This window comes from Tamandua tetradactyla, chromosome 3 (assembly GCF_023851605.1).
Source record: "Tamandua tetradactyla isolate mTamTet1 chromosome 3, mTamTet1.pri, whole genome shotgun sequence".
Classification (NCBI taxonomy): domain Eukaryota; kingdom Metazoa; phylum Chordata; class Mammalia; order Pilosa; family Myrmecophagidae; genus Tamandua; species Tamandua tetradactyla.
This window is the reverse complement of record NC_135329.1, coordinates 150,246,465-150,264,510: the sequence shown is the minus strand read 5'-3', so window position 1 is coordinate 150,264,510 and position 18,046 is coordinate 150,246,465. Positions and strand designations below refer to the sequence as shown.

The following is an 18,046-nucleotide window of genomic DNA, read 5'->3' as shown; positions in this document are numbered from 1 at the left end:
GTAGGATTCATCCCAGGTATGCAAGGATGGTTCAACATAAGAAAATCAATTAATGTAATACACCATATCAACAAATCAAAGCAGAAAAATCACATGATCATCTCAATTGATGCAGAGAAGGCATTTGACAAGATTCAACATCCTTTCCTGTTGAAAACACTTCAAAGGATAGGAATACAAGGTAACTTCCTTAAAATGATAGAGGGAATATATGAAAAACCCACAGCTAATATCATCCTTAATGGGGAAAAATTGAAAACGTTCCCCCTAAGATCAGGAACAAGACAAGGATGTCCACTATCACCACTATTATTCAACATTGTGTTGGAGGTTCTAGCCAGAGCAATTAGACAAGAAAAAGAAATACAAGGCATCAAAATTGGAAAGGAAGAAGTAAAACTATCACTGTTTGCAGATGATATGATACTATACGTCGAAAACCCGGAAAAATCCACAACAAAACTACTAGAGCTAATAAATGAGTACAGCAAATTAGCAGGTTACAAGATCAACATTCAAAAATCTGTAGCATTTCTATACACTAGCAATGAACAAGCGGAGGGGGAAATCAAGAAACGAATCCCATTTACAATTGCAACTAAAAGAATAAAATACCTAGGAATAAATTTAACTAAAGAGACAAAAAACCTATATAAAGAAAACTACAAAAAACTGCTAAAAGAAATCACAGAAGACCTAAACAGATGGAAGGGCATACCGTGTTCATGGATTGGAAGACTAAATATAGTTAAGATGTCAATCCTACCTAAATTGATTTACAGATTCAATGCAATACCAATCAAAATCCCAACAATGTATTTTTCAGAAATAGAAAAACCAATAAGCAAATTTATCTGGAAGGGCAGGGTGCCCCGAATTGCTAAAAACATCTTGAGGAAAAAAAACGAAGCTGGAGGTCTTGCACTGCCTGACTTTAAGGCATATTATGAAGCCACAGTGGTCAAAACAGCATGGTATTGGCATAAAGATAGATATATCGACCAATGGAATCGAATAGAGTGCTCAGATATAGACCCTCTCATCTATGGACATTTGATCTTTGATAAGGCAGTCAAGCCAACTCACCTGGGACAGAGCAGTCTCTTCAATAAATGGTGCCTAGAGAACTGGATATCCATATGCAAAAGAATGAAAGAAGACCCATATCTCACACCCTACACAAAAGTTAACTCAAAATGGATCAAAGATCTAAACATTAGGTCTAAGACCATAGAACAGTTAGAGGAAAATGTTGGGAGATATCTTATGAATCTTACAATTGGAGGCGGTTTTATGGACCTTACACCTAAAGCAAGAGCACTGAAGAAGGAAATAAATAAATGGGAACTCCTCAAAATTAAACACTTTTGTGCATCAAAGAACTTCATCAAGAAAGTAGAAAGACAGCCTACACAATGGGAATCAATATTTGGAAACGACATATCAGATAAAGGTCTAGTATCCAGAATTTATAATGAGATTGTTCAACTCAACAACAAAAAGATAGCCAACCCAATTACAAAATGGGAAAAAGACTTGAATAGACACCTCTCAGAGGAGGAAATACAAATGGCCAAAAGATACATGAAGAGATGCTCAATGTCCCTGGCCATTAGAGAAATGCAAATCAAAACCACAATGAGATATCATCTCACACCCACCAGAATGGCCATTATCAACAAAACAGAAAATGACAAGTGCTGGAGAGGATGCGGTGAAAGAGGCACACTTATCCACTGTTGGTGGGAATGCCAAATGGTGCAACCACTGTGGAAAACAGTTTGGCGGTTCCTCAAAAAGCTGAATATAGAATTGCCATACGACCCAGCAATACCATTGCTGGGAATCTACTCAAAGGAATTAAGGGCAAAAACTCAAACAGACATTTGCACACCAATGTTTATAGCAGCGTTATTTACAATTGCAAAGAGATGGAAACAGCCAAAATGTCCATCAACAGACGAGTGGCTAAACAAACTGTGGTATATACATACGATGGAATATTATGCAGCTTTAAGGCAGGATAAACTTATGAAGCATGTAATAACATGGATGGACCTAGAGAACATTATGCTGAGTGAGTCTAGCCAAAAACTAAAAGACAAATACTGTATGGTCCCAATGATGTGAATCGACACTCGAGAATAAACTTGGAATATGTCATTGGTAACAGAGTTCAGCAGGAGTTAGAAACAGGGTAAGATAATGGGTAATTGGAGCTGATGGAATACAGACTGTGCAATAGGACTAGATACAAAAACTCAAAAATGGACAGCACAATAATACCTAATTGTAAAGTAATCATGTTAAAATACTGAACGAAGCTGCATCCGAGCGATAGGTTCTTGTTTTGTTTTGTTTTGTTTGTTTTGTTCTTATTATTATTACTTTTATTTTTTTTCTCTATATTAACATTCTATATTTTTTTCTGTTATACTGCTAGTTCTTCTAAACCGATGCAAATGTACTAAGAAACGATGATCATGCATCTATGGGATGATGTTAAGAATTACTGATTGCATATGTAGAATGGTATGATGTCTAAACAAACAAAAAAAAAAAATGGTCAGCACAATACTGCCTAATTGTAATGTAATTATGTTGGAACGCTGAATGAAGCTGCATCTGATCTATAGTTTTTTTTTGTTTTTTTTTTCTTTCTCTTATATATTTTTGTACTTTTTATTTTTATTTGTGTTTTCTCTGTGTTATCACTTTATTTCTTTTTCTGTTGTTGTGCTATTTCTTTCTCTAAATCGATGCATATGTACTGAGAAATGATGACCATACACCTATGTGATGATATTAAGAATTACTGATTGCATATGTAGAATGGATTGATTTCTAATGTTGTGTTAGTTAATTTTTTTTTAATTAATAAAAAAAAAAAAACACCAATTCATGTTTCAAACACGGAGTTGCACAAAAATTTTTATGGTATTTTATTAGAGCAAGGACTAAGTAATTTTTAGGAAAAAAAAATATTTGTTTTGTCCTATATCCACCTAATCAGGCCCATTTCATCTTTCCTAGGCTTTGCTGGAGGTGGTTAATGACCTCTTTGAAGAACAGACTGACCTGGAGAAAATTGTCAAGAAAATAATGCATCGAGCCCAAACTCTGCTGAAATGTGAACGCTGTTCTGTTTTACTCCTAGAGGACATTGAATCACCAGTAAGTGGTTGTTCTTCCTTCATATAGATGTGAGGACTGTGCTAATGGAATAAATTTTTGTTTATTTGTAATTAAGCTTGTGAGATTGTGACCTGACTCATTTTCTTCAGGACATGCCTGAAAGCTAATCTGCAATCAGGGAGTTTTTTTTTTTTTGCATAGGCAGACACCGGGAATCAAACCGAGTCTCCAGCATGGCAGGCAAGAACTCTGCCACTGAGCCTCTGTTGCCTGCCCAAGGCAATTAATATTTTTAATGTAAAATCAGACCCTTTTTATTTTCCTTACATAGTTTGTTTACATGCCTTGCCATAACCTTAGAAGCAGACTTTTAATCTGATAGCACCTAGAGAGATCTAGAGTTAAATGGTTCGCTCTTGTCAGAATCAGAAGACAAACTCGGTTCTCTGGACTCTGCAATTTACCGTGATATTTACCTATCAAGGGGAGGGCCCACAACATTTATGGGAATAGATTTCAGTCCATACAACACTCCACAGCCCTCTTAAGGGGAAGAGGAATCAAACAACTGGAGCTCAGTGGAATGAACAGCCTTACTGGCCTATTTTCTGCAGCCGAGGTTCGTCTGGCTGTTTCTGAGGAAAAGCAGTTTCATTTTCTTTTCCTGCTGCTTTGAAGCATGGGGGTACTGGCACAAAGCGCTCATCAAACGAAGGGAAGCTCCTTTAGATTTCACCTTAGAGGTTCCTGTTTCTCCAAAGGGAAGAATCTGGGTAGTTCTGGGCCTCAGGCTTGCCTCACCTTGGTGATTTGTGCCCGACTTTCAGATTCTGTTAAATGCCTTTGGCTCTTTGGGGGATATGTGCTGGGTAAATGCACAATAACATTGAAAATAATGATCATCATCAATCTAGCTTCTTGCAAGTTAAATGTCTACATCCTTGGACACAAATTTAATCTTTGCTGTGAACTTCTTTCAAAGATGAGGAATTGACTAGTAATTAAGAGCTGTTTAAATGCTTCAAAGACAAGGATATTTTACTGTACTTTCTTAGAAAAGATTATTGCCTTCACCTTTAGGTTTGTTTTCCTTAAAGAATAAGAACCTTAGGGTAAATTTCAGAGATTTAATAATAAATACTGTAAACCTTTCAACACTAAGTTTTAAAAAATCCGTAAGTTTAAAATGTTTAGGAATGTTTTCCCAGGTCTTAACAGAGCTTGGGGTTGTTTATGTCCTTGAATTTCTGCAGGTGTGGTATAAACAAACAATACACTTTGCAAGCATCCTGTGGTATTGTAAAATTCAGCTGGGCCTTGGAAGAACCTTACACACACACACACACACACACACACACACAATAGCCCATATATAAGATGTGTTTCCAGATGCTATTAGGCACCTGATCATTTATTCCTCACCACACCCTCCAAGGTAGATATTAATATTGTCGTACTTTTATAAATGAAGAAATATGGCTCAGAGAAGTGAGTGACTCGCCTAGACTAGAGTCACCCCCACCACCTGGCTCTAAAGCCCTTGGAAGCAATGAGAGGGGGTGAGATGTGCGCATGGGTGCCCCTCAGGCTGTGCAGCCATAGAAACCTCCAGCAGACAAGGTGTGAGAGGGTAGCTGCTGGAAGGGGCAGCTGGGGGTCCAGGCTGGAATCTGGACAAGGGCAAACTTGTTGTTTGCTAGTTCAGTTTATACTGAAGTGAAAGTGATTTAAACTGGCTAAGCGTGGACATTCTTACTAATCTTTATTCTGAACAGTTTTTCATTCATGGAGGAAGACTCCCTGATAGATAGTATGAGTTGACTGAACACACAATACCAGACCCTGGAGAGATGAGATTGACAGCAGTTTAGCAGTCACATGTACTCACAGCCCCCTGGGAGGAGACATGGCCCACTGTGCAGGACTGTGCGGAATTTATGCTCCAGAATAGGGTGACCCAGCAGAGGGTGTGGGAGACGGGCTTTATGACAAGAGGATGAGGTGCCCCTTTGGTTTCTATAAAAGCATGGAATTGGTTTGTTTGAATAATTCCGCAGGCTGGCAGGAAAACTGAATCCCAACAGATTGAGTACTAAGTGGAGTGCACCTTGTCTGGCTGATGGGGAACTAGCCAGGCGGGGAGCCTCTTCTGCTGAGTGGAGGCATATCTGGCAGGAGCTGGGGAGCTCACAGTTAGGCCTTTGGGGCTCTGTAAGTCTCAAATACATAAGGCAGCACTTGAAACTTTAGGCCTCACAATGCAGTCTTCCACCCAGGACTAGCTTTTGTACTGTGGTCTAGCTCTTTGGCAAGTCAAATGAAAAAGTACAGATGGCAGAAGTTGAGTTATTGAAGGTTTGAGGAGAGCTGGAGAGAACAGTAGGGTACTAATATCTTCATGATATAAAGTAGCAGGGTGTCAAAAGTTACCACATTGAGTAGATAAAATAAGTAATATAGGTGTTGGGTAAAATAATTTTTTACTGAAAATTTAAAGACCTTTTTGCCATCACAGCTGAAGATTCTAAGACAGTCATGGTGGGATTGGAGCATAAAATTCTGGGCCACACCTCATCATTTCTCTTTGTCCTTTTTCCCTTCAAACTGCTGATAAACTCCTCTAATCCAGATGGGCAAAGTCTGGAGGTAAAAGTGAACCGTGTGAAAATGGACAGGACCCATCTGTTCAGTATTGTTTTAGGAACTAAAGCATTGTTTGCACAGGCCACTGCCTTGGGAAGTGGTGGGAAGAGTTAGGGGTGAGAGAGCTGGTCTTTGTGTGTGGCAAGACCGTGCAGAGACCTCATCCATGCCCCGCTTTCCTTTAGCATACTTCTCACCAAGGGTTTCTCAGAACGTCACACTTAGAGGAGCTGCTATTCCATGTACTGCCCTGATTGTCAGGTACAAATTATAGGAAGGAGGCTTGACACAGTCTCACCATGTGCAGGAAAAGAAGCCAGACCAAACAGGAAACTAGACACCAAAGTCTGGCATTGGCGCAGTAGTTTTGACACGCAGAAAATCACGTGGTAACAAAGTTCTCTGGCTGGGGCTTCTCGCCTCCCCACCTCGGAATGCTGAATGAATGGATTAATATTAAAAACCTTTATAATCTTGATTTAATAAAGGATTTATCAGAATGATTATCAGAGAGGGAAACCGAGGAGCATCCATAAACGCCATTTTGTTTTATGGATAAGAACAAACCCAGATGGATTTCAGTCCATTCACAGATGAGAAAACAGAGGTGGAACTTCACAGCATAACTTTTCTTTTAACTTCTAAAAGTTCATATGAAAACACAAACATTTAAGAAAATTTATTGAAAAAGCAACAAAGATGAAGAATGGGCAGGTTTTTGCCTAGGAAGCTATTCGATTGTATTATAAAACTGGAGGGTGGTTCCTTGAAAAGGAGAGCAGAACAGAGTAGAGTCCAAAGATCCCAATATATGTGAGGGTTAGTAAAGACAGTTCTATTGCCTACCGAGTTTAGAATATTGTTTCTAAGGAAACAAAAGTATGTTAGAGGACGAGAGAATTTCTGACTTAAAATGACAGTTATTGACTTCCGGAGAAGATGGCGGCTTAGTAAGACGCACGGGTCTTAGTTCCTCCTCCAGAAAAGCAACTAAAGAAACAGAAACAATACAAAACAGCTCCGGGAGCCACGACAGAGACCAAAAAGACAGCGTACCCCATTCTGGAACGGCTGAACGGGCAGGGAGAATCCGCTGCAGTGAGATACCCAAGGGGCGCGCATTTTCCTAGCCGGGGCGGCTGGCGACTGGGGTCCCCTCCACGCACGTGGCTCCCTGGTCTGACTGGGAATGTTGGATAGTGGGGCCCTCCCGCCATGATTGGTGTCTCGGGCCAGCTGGGCAATTTGGACTGGCACTCCCTCAAGCCGCGTCGGCCAGCGACCCACCCCCCCCCCCACCCCGCCGCCTCCACGCGCGGTTTCCCGGGCCGACTGCGAGATTCGGATTGGCAAGTTAAAGGAGCCACAGCATCTTTTACTGGTGGGCCCCGCAGACAGACGAGTGCCACGAGCGCCACCTACTGGGCAGGAAAAGAAAAACAGAGCCCAGAGATTTCACAGAAAAACCTTTCAACCAGCCGGGTCCCACACCCAGGGAAATCTGATCAAATGCCCAGACACCAGCAGAAAATAATGGATGATGCTTGGAAAATTGAAGATATGGCCCAGTCAAAGGAACAAACCAATAGTTCAAATGAGATACAGGAGCTGAGACAACTAATGCTGAATATACGAACAGAAATGGAAAAACTCTTCAAAAACCAAATCAATAAATTGAGGGAGGACATGAAGAAGACATGGGCTGAACAAAAAGAAGAAATAGAATATATGAAAAAACAAATCACAGAACTTATGGGAGTGAAGGACAAAGAAGAAAAAATGGAAAAAACAATGGATACCTACAATGGTAGATATAAAAAGACAGAAGCTAAAATTAGTGAACTGGAGGATGGAACATCTGAATCCCAAAAAGAAACAGAAACTATAGGGAAAAGAATGGAAAAACTTGAGCAGGGGATCAGGGAACTGAATGACAATATAAAGCGCACAAATATACGTGTTGTGGGTGTCCCAGAAGGAGAAGAGAAGGGAAAAGGAGGAGAAAAACTAATGGAAGAAATTATCACTGAAAATTTCCCAACTTTTATGAAAGACCTAAATTTACAGATCCAAGAAGTGCAGCGCACCCCAAAGAGAATAGACCCAAATAGGCGGTCTCCAAGACACTTACTAGTTAGAATGTCAGAGGTCAAAGAGAAAGAGAGGATCTTGAAAGCAACAAGAGAAAAACAATCTGTCACATACAAGGGAAACCCAATAAGACTATGTGTAGATTTCTCAGCAGAAACCATGGAAGCTAGTGGAATGATATATTTAAAATACTAAAAGAGAAAAACTGCCAACCAAGACTCCTATATCCAGCAAAATTGTCCTTCAAAAATGAAGGAGAAATTAAAACATTTATAGACAAAAAGTCACTGAGAGAATTTGTGACCAAGAGACCAGCTCTGCAAGAAATACTAAAGGGAGCACTAGAGTCAGATACGAAAAGACAGAAGAGAGAGGTATGGAGAAGAGTGTAGAAAGAAGGAAAGTCAGATATGATATATATAATACAAAAGGCAAAATGGTAGAGGAAAATATTATCCAAACAATAATAGCACTAAAAGTTAATGGACTGAATTTCCCAATCAAAAGACATAGAATGGCAGAATGGATTACGACCCAGCAATACCACTGCTAGGTATCTACTCAAAGGACTTAAGGGCAAAGACACAAACGGACATTTGTACACCAGTGTTTATAGCAGCATTATCTACAATTGTAAAGAGATGGAAACAGCCAAAATGTCCATCAACAGACAAGTGGCTAAACAAACTGTGGCGTATACCTACGATGGAATATTATGCAGCTTTAAGACAGACTAAACTTATGAAGCATGTAATAACATGGATGGACCTAGAGAACATTATGCTGAGTGAGTCTAGCCAAAAACTAAAGGACAAATACTGTATGGTCCCACTGATGTGAACCGACATTCGAGAATCAGCTTGGAATATATCATTGGTAACAGAGACCAGCAGGAGTTAGAAACAGGGTAAGATAATGGGTAATTGGAGCTGAAGGGATACAGACTGTGCAACAGGACTAGATACAAAAACTCAAAAATGGACAGCACAATAATACCTAAGTGTAATGTAACTATGTTGGAACACTGAATGAAGCTGCACCTGAAATATGGTTTTTTGTTTGTTTGTTTGTATCTCTTGTTTTTATTTTTTTTCTTTTTCCTTTTTTATATATATATTTTTTTATTAGTATTATTATTTTAATTCTCTTCTCTATATTAACATTCTATATCTTTTTCTGCTGTTTTGCTAGTTCTTTTCCTAAATCGATGCAAATGTACTAAGAAATGATCATATATCTATGTGATGATACTAAGAATTACCGAGTGCATGTGTAGAATGGAATGATTTCTAAATGTTGTGTTAATTTCTTTTCTTTTTTTCTGATTAATAAAAAAAATTTAAAAAAACATGACAGTTATTTTTACTGTATTTCAACAATAAAAATATTTTGATAGTTATAAAGTGTTTTAGTTTCCCAGCTGCTAAAACATACACCATACAATAGGTTGAACAATAGGAATTTATTGGCTCATGATTTTGAGGCTAAGAGAAGTTTGAAATTGAGGTATCAGCAAGGTGATCATTTCTCCCCCAAAGCTGTGGCATTCCAGGGCTGACTTCCTGCAATTCTTGGTCACTGGCTTCTCCATCACATGGTAAAATACATGTACTTTCTTTTCCAGGTTCTCTTGACTTCTAGCTTTTGGCTGTTCCTGTGGCTTTTTCTTCTTTGTCCAATTTCCTTTGCTTATAAGGATTTTAGCCATATTGGATTAAGACCCACACTCATTCGGTTTGGGCACACCTTAACTAATACCATCTTCAAAGGTCTTATTTATAAGTGGGTTCATACCCATAGGATCAGGGGTTGGCACCAGAAACTGCCTTTTGTGGGGGCACGATTCAATCCTCAACATAAAGGCACACACAGAGGATCTCAACATCACTGTGCAAATCCAGAATTCAGCTATACCTTTCCCTTAATATTTATGACCTTCCTTTCCTTATTATTATTATCAACAAATCTATCCCTAGTGTGATGCTTATAGACATTCTCCTTGGTATGATAAACAGCAAAGAGCTTTTTCACATGCAGAATGCCAGCTCCAGTTTTAGGTATGTTATAACCAATAGCCATCTGTATAACAAAAAGCATAATTTTTAGGAAAAAATGTGATATCACAGTGTTAAGGAGAAGTACCCCTCTCCACCCATCTCCTCAACCCTCCAGGCAGTCTACTGGGTTGATTCAGGGGAAGGATGCACAGAATACAGAAAAATAAATAAATCCTGGCATTTGAGTTCCAAAATAGTATTAAAAATTAATAGCAGGCTTATTATTATTCTTTAAAATCAGGAATTTTCATTTGTAAGATTAGGTTATGGGGAGTAAAAACTGGAAAACAGCGGGGGTGTGGATGTTTAAGTACCAGTGTTAGGGATGGCTGCTGAGGACGAGCTGGACTGTGCTAGCAAAGGTTAATGTGGATGAGAGGATAACTACAGCTCAGCTGCTTTGGTTCAAAGCACCTAGAGAATTATATGTCACCCTGGTGAAAATTTCAGTATATAGTGAGTTTAAGCCCGAAATGACTAAGAAAATCTGAACTAGCTGTGTTGAACTAGATTCAACTCTTTTGTTTTCTGTCAATAAGCAGGATTGAGACTCAAGAAAAGATTTAGTTGTGTTATAGAAAAATAATATGTTATATTTTTATTCAACTCTATTTGTGGTCTTTGAAATTTATAAGCACCACACACATTATATTCCCTGATCAGCTATAGCTAAATTCAATTCACGTATATGACGAAGGAAGTTTTGGGATTAGATGGGTGATGAGAATGATGGATTATTCCACAAATGTTTTGGGAGCATGTGGCAGGCAAGTTAGAAAAAAAAAAAAAAACCAAAGAGCTGATGTTTTAATTTCCTAGGCTGCTCAAAGCAAATACCATGAATGGGTCCGGTTAAACAATGGGAACTTATTCATTCATGGTTTTCAAGGTGGAAAAATGGACAAATCAAGCCATCATCAAGGCAATGCTTTCTTCCCCAAAACCAGCTGCCAGCGATCCTTGGCTCCTCTGTCACATGGCAAGGCATATGTGGTCTACAGATCTCTCCCTTCTTTTCCAGGTTTCCTTGGTTTCAGCTTCTTGCCTCCTGTGGCTTTTTCTTTCTGTGTCTGAATTTCATTCTCTTATAAAGGACTCCAGGATTAAGGATTTTTTAGGATCCTGATTAAGGTGAGACATACCCTGACTAAAGTAACTTCATCAAAAGAACTCTTACAAAGGGTTTATACCCACAGGAATGGATTAGATTTAAGAACATGTTTTTCTAGGGCACATACAACTTCAAACCACCACAGCTGATTCCTGCCACATACCTGTTAAAAAATAATTTTCAAGAAGCCAAAATAATGACTCTCGTGCAAATATAGAATAAATGCATATCAAAGATTGTTTTTAACTCTCTAATTGATGAGGGGATCCGTAAGATGTTAAAGCCAGTAGGTAATGTAAGAGTTCTCATTTAGAGACAGAACTGGTTAATGTCCATAACTTTTGAGATTATTTTTTCCATCAGACAGAAAACACTTGCATCTTTACCTATCAAAAGACTGCAAATTTACTTGTAGCTTCACCAAGTATGTGCCTTTAATCAGTGGTTGTACAAAGTACATTCCTTGTATCAGTGATCAGCACATTTTTTTTCTGTAAATGTACAGGTAATAAAGATCTTATAAGTCTCTGCTGCAACTACTCAGCTATACCATTGTAGAATGAAAGCAGCCATAGACACTTAGAAAATACTTTCAGGGCCATGGAGAATAAAACTGAAAATGAGGTGACAAATAACAATATAAAAAGATTGAGAAAATGATAAAATTGGAGTCAGAATAAAGGAAGTCCAAAGTAAACATAATTGTGTCTCTGAAGAGAGCATGACAAATGGAACAGGGAATTAATTCAAAAATATAATAGTGGGACATTTTACTGAAATAAAGGCAAACTTGAATTTACAGGTCGAAAAAATACATCATTTCAGGAAAAGTTGATATTGATTGCTTAGCAATGAAATACAGTCAGTGTTAATGGACTTCAAAGATAAGGAAAAAAATTTCTGGGCATCCAGACAAAAAAAAAATAAAGTCACCTTTTGAAGGAAAATTAATTCTGCTGTTAGACTTCCTTGTAGCACTCTCTGGTTCTATAAGGCAATGGGGTAATGCCTACAAAGTCCTCAAGAAAAAAGATATGATTCTGCAATTTTAAGTCCAGTCAAATTCATGTTCAATTATATAATGCAAGGATATATATTTTCAAATATGCAAAGAACAGCACAAGAAATATAGTTCCAAAAGGCCCTTACTGAAAAGTGTGATAAAAGGGTGAAATCCAGCCAAGCAGGTGGTGAACAAAGAAGAAACAATCAATAAGACTGGTATTGAGCATTGAATGCATTTAAATGTACAACCAAGGCTAGAAGATGGTAGGGCATATGATTGTAGGAATGAATGTAAGCCTTACATTAGAAACCATAACAATGGTACTCATTCCCTATGCCCCAAGACCCACGGAGCAACAGATGGTGTGAGCCTGGGCATGCAATGGGCTGCAACTACAGGGGAGGAACACTGTACTTGGGGAGCCTATCCCTTTTATACTGAGCAGTTTCAAGCCTACTCTTTGCCTGGGCGTCTCGAGGTTGCTGTCTGCAAACATAACCCTAGGAAATGAACCAGGTAGAGAGAGGCTATAGTCTTGCACTCTTGGCATACACAGCAAAACTGTACACTCCAGGCGGATTGACTCTTCCAACAGAGCATCTTTGGTTGTGCAGAATATCTTAATTTTAAGGTGTCACATTTATCAATCTTCTCTTTTAATTTGGGCTTTAAAGTTTTTGTTTATTATCAACATTCATGTTATAATGACATTCTCCTGTATTTCCTTTAATCCACCTGATGTTTATGGTTTTTCATATTCATCCAGGATTTATTTTTTTGCATACAGATACAGTGTAAAGTTGTATATGTATAGCCAATTGCCTCAGCAATTTTCCCCTTACTTTGTAATGCTACCTCTCTAATGTGAGGTTTTCACATATACCTGGGTCTATTTCTGAGCTCACTATTTTGTCCCCTTGGTCTGTCTAATTCTGCCCCAGTTTCACAATGTCTTAATTTTGATAGTTTTATGACACTTTGATATCTGTTAGGGCAACCCTTCAATCTTGTGCTTTTTAAAATTGGCTTGACTTTTCTTGGCTATTTGCACTTCCATATAATTTTTTAAGAGCAGCTTATCAAGTTCCATAAAAAAATTCTGTATAGAGTTTGATTGAACTTGCTTTAATTTATAGATCAATTTGGAAGAATTCTGCCAGCCACAGAATACAAAGGTAAAGTGGCTTAAACAATGAGGACATTTATTACCTTACATGACAAGAAGTCTGGAGGAGGTGGTCCTGGGCATGGTTCAGAAGCCTGATGATGCCATCACGACCCCTGGCTCCTCTGCTCATCTCAGTGGTTGATCCTCACCCTCTGGCTCTCCCTTTCATGCTCAAGGAGGCTGGCGTGGCTCCAGGCAGTGCGTCATCATATAACTGTGTCCCCAGGAGAGGAACAAAGGAAAACATCTTTTCACGTATCTTTCTTTTTCTCAAGGAGGGAAGTCTTTTCTAGAAGGGCCTCCAACAAACTTTCCCTTAAGACCCATTAGTCAAGAACGGGATGCCGTTCAAATCTTTTCTATTCTTCATACCTTTTTTTGCTCCATCTGTCATTCTCTGATAGAGATGTGTTCAAATCTTCAGCATAACCGAGATTCATCAGTATCTCCTTGGATTCTGTAGGTTGATTTATCTATCCTATTAATCGTTTGAGTGTTTTTGAGTTTGGGATCACAACTCACATTGATGGGAGGGTCTTTTGGTTCATTTGCTTGTGCCATTTTTTCTTTACTTCTTCCTTGTCCTCACCCTTCCTTGTCTTGCTGGTTCCTAGTCGAGAACCACGTATTATAATGGTGGCTTGGGACTTCTGTTATATGGTAATATTATACTAAGCCAGAGACAGTTTGGTTCTGTTTCTGGGGATGAAGCTGGGCCACTTGTCTCAATAGAACATTTTTAGTTCCCAGTACTCAGTAGAAACTTAAGTTTCAACCATTGTTGCCTTTATTGATTCTGGACTTTTTGATTCATTGTTAATGCTGACTTAAAGCACAGAAGGTATGTGTCTTCAGCCTGTACCTTTAGAGACCTATCCCCCCGCTCCCTTACCCTCACCCCCATCCTATCCCCTCCTCTCCCTCTTCCCTTCATCCTCATAATGTCTTTTTGATTTTTTCTTTCTGTATCAACCTTTGCTCTGTGGTTTTTAAGTAAGAAGATGTATCAAAGCATGAACTTAAAGCACACCTATTGACATTCCATATTCTACTTTTATATATTAAAAAAGAATTAAAAGTATCTTTTCTGGAAAAAAAAATGCTCAAACGTTCCTTCCTCCAAAAAGAACTTTGATTCTCTCTGTTTTATTAGAATAATTCCTGGAAACAAAAACTTCTCATTGTGTGTTTTTTGTGTGTGTGTGACACTAATACTTCAAAAACCATTATTTCAAATGTATGATATTTCATGGCCTCTCTACATTTTAGGGAAAGAAGGAGAAAATATTTAAATCTAGTTGTAGTGTTTAGAGACAACATTCATGTTCTTTAGGCTGAAAATTCAACTGTAAATTGATCAGTTTACTGAATGGATGCCAAAAATAGAAATGAGGGCTGCTTGCTAGTCCTCTCTCTCTTGCTAAAATTAATATTTACCTCCTTTTGCTTAAGTGTTCCAGCCAATTAATTTTAAGTGACTTTGTTAGTGGTAATTTCCACTAGACTGGACAAAAGGATTGTTCCATAGCTAGTTGCTGTCAACATTAGGAAATACTCTGTCCTCTGAACTGAATTTTCTCTGCTTGATGTTATTCCATGCCATAAACCTATCTAAACAATTCCTATCACCCTTTTTAGTTCCTTTCTGGCTCATGGTTTTACTGTTATCTCTATTTCTTTCTGTACTTAGCCAAGAAAGCAAATGAGACATTTCGATCTTATGTCCTAAGGCAGTGTCTCAGCCCTAGTGTTTGTGTTTTCCTTTCCTGGCAGCTACTTGTTGCCCAAAACACTGCAAAGTACTTTATATCTGAGTTTGTAAAGACGAGGCTGGTATGTGGAGTTAATTTTCTAACCCATGAAATGAAAGCCAGCTATGTTCACTTATTTTCTAATATATTCTTTAACTACTTGGTTCTTATGTAAATGAACATGTAAGTAGGTCATCAAATTAGATGATTTTCCTGAATCCAGCATTTGAGGGGAAGAGATGACGATAATCATCCATCTGATTGTTCTCAGCAGCCTATAATTCAACCTAAGCAAATGCTAAAAACTGCTTCATACTCCTTTCTATCTCATTTTCTTTCCAATTCTTCACCCTTCTTTCTTTAGTTTTCCTTCTCCTTGTACAGAAGTTAACTTGAATTCTATTTGATTTTTGTTCTAAGTGCTATTTATAGAGTACAAGATGGAAGATATCTAAAGAAACTCTGATAATTACCCAAACAACTGATACATGTATGTATGTATGTATTCACTTTTGTAATCATCAAAATACATAATATATGTAAATATATTAACTCACTTTATAAATATATCAGTGCATTAATTCAATTCACATGATTAGTCATGTATACGTTAATCGTTATGTGTACATATATGTTCATTTATATAGATGTACGTGTAGATACATGTGTAAATCTCCAACTACTGGACTCCAATCCCCACTCTGCATCTCTGCTGCATCCTGCCATGAATCTTTACCAGCTCTGATATTTCCTATTTCAATTAATAGAATCATCATTATGTAGTTAGTAACTCAAGCTAAAAACCTCAAAGTAGTTTCCACGTCTTTCTCACTGTCTACATTCAGTGTCTAAATCCTGTTAATTCTGCGTCTGAAACATCATTGCAAACCCCTTCTTTTTATGCTTTCTGCTACTGTCCTTACTCTGTTTTTACTAATCTCTCACCTGGATGTTTTCCTCCTAATTTATTTCTTTGCTTGCAAACAGAGCATTTTCCTTTCCAATCAATTCTTAATATTCCTTCTGTTATCTTTCCAAAACATGTGCCTTCCTCTCCCATGCTTTAGAACATTCAGTAGTTGTCTATTGCCTACATAATAAACTTCAAACTGTACAACACTCAAGGCCCATCACCTCTGGCCCCAAATTACCTTTGGTTCCCCCATCTCTGGTCTGATACCTTCCTTGCCCCCTTTCTTCCACCTCTACCCCATCTCCCATGCTTAGCCTAAGCATGTATTTTCCTCCATATCTCTGCACATATAGTTCCTATAAAAGACAAAATGCACTAGGAAATTGAGGAGATGATTTTCTTCAGAATATTGAAATAAGGAGAATGTTCATAAAGACAAATGTCTCAAAAACATTCTGGAGTTTTATAGAAGGAGGTAGACAAGAGAGTCATCTATGTCCTTTGTAAGTTTTGTAGAGTCATTAAGAAGGTTGGAGACTAATCTTATTTTGGAATATGTGAGGACAGGGAGTCCTTGGAAGTAGTTGATTTCAAAACATATAGTGATGGGGGAATTTCTTTATCATTGTGTTTTCTTGGAGCACAGGGCTCTAGTAAAGTTCAAGATTATATACTGGCTATTCTCTGCAAACACACACATGCACACACACATGCTCTTTCCTTCATTGTCCATCTTTCTCTCTTTTCCTCAGTGCCCTTGAAGGCCAGTCTCTACATATGTACCACTTAAGTTTTCTTGTTCCCTGGCTTCTGGTTGGGTTTGATAGACAGAAGGTGCTATGGTTAGGTTCATGTGTCAACTTGGCCAGTGTCAACTTGGTACCCAGTTGTCTGGTCAAGCAAGCACTGGCCTAACCCATTACTGCAGGGATATTTTGTGACTGGTTAATAAACCAGAAGGCTGGTTTATAAAATCATCAGCACGTTGATTGCATCCACGACTGATTAGATCTGCAGTCGGCCAAGGGGAGTCTCTTCCACAATTAGTGATGTTAATGTAATCAGTTGAAGGCTTTAAAGGAGAAGTCAAAATAGAGAATCACTCTCTCTGCTTCAGCCAGCCAGCCTCTCCTGGGGGAATTCATGATTGAAGACTTTCAGTGGAGCTGTCAACTCCTGGCCTGCCCTGTGGAATTTAGACTTGTGCATCCCCACATTTGCATGAGATGCCTTTATAAAATCTCATATTTGCAGATATCCTCTGTTGTTTTTGTTTCCGTAGAGAACCCTGACTGATATAGAATGGATAGAGAAGTTTGGAGGACTGGAAGAAAGAGAGATTGGAGATCATGATTCCTTCTTCATTCTCTCCCTATTCTAATGATAGCTGAATTCCTCCAAGGCCCTTCTCCAGCTCCTTCTGGACTCCAGTAACACCATTCTTTCCACAGGCCTGGTGGTGTTAGTGACTTTCCAAAGTTGCTAGTCCCTAGGTGCCTCACCAGGCCTTATTGAGTTCCCTTAATCCTGTCCATACTTCATACTTCTGTAACTAGTCTCTTTTTTGAAATATCTTTGCTTAAACCCTTTTATGTGTGCTCTCCGTTTTCTGATAAAACTGTGACTGATTTAGTCTCTCAGTCTGGAAAGCTTACCCACTTCTCAACCTGGAGCATGGCCTCTCGTCCTTTGAGACCTAGGTCACGCAACATCTTCCTCAACACCCACCTCTGTGCACTTACAGCATTTCAAAATTATATCATGCTGTAATTATGCATCTGTGAACTGTTTTCTCCTCTGTATTATATTATGAATTCGTTATGCCCCCCTATATTTTTGGACTCCATAATCTATTGTATGAAGGTTTTAACAAATGCTGATTGAATGAATGAAGGTTTCGAGTAAATTGGTCCTTTGCCTAAGTGAGAAATTTATCAAGAAGAATGGTAGTAGATTATCAGTCAATCCAACCTTTTGTCCTTTGGTTCAGAAAACTACCCACACCCACATCCCCAAAATTGGTGTTTACTTAGTAGAACATTCCCATTTTCTTTTTGGTAATGGGAATATCTACTTGAGCATTGTTTTCATTTTTTTAAGTTGTTTTTAAATTAAAAGAACAGAGAGAAACAAAACCAACTAGCACTTGATAAATATCCAAATCAAAAAAG

At 38.4% G+C, this 18,046-nt stretch overlaps 1 protein-coding gene across 1 annotated transcript in view; it reads left to right on the top strand.

The window, feature by feature from the left end:
* The window catches only part of PDE11A (phosphodiesterase 11A), a 480,527-nt gene that overhangs the window by 206,863 nt on the left and 255,618 nt on the right, over window positions 1-18,046 (top strand). The window contains exon 6 of the mRNA XM_077151782.1: window positions 3,034-3,174. Within this exon, the coding sequence (XP_077007897.1) occupies window positions 3,034-3,174 (141 nt within the window). The remainder of the gene's footprint in view (window positions 1-3,033; window positions 3,175-18,046) is intronic.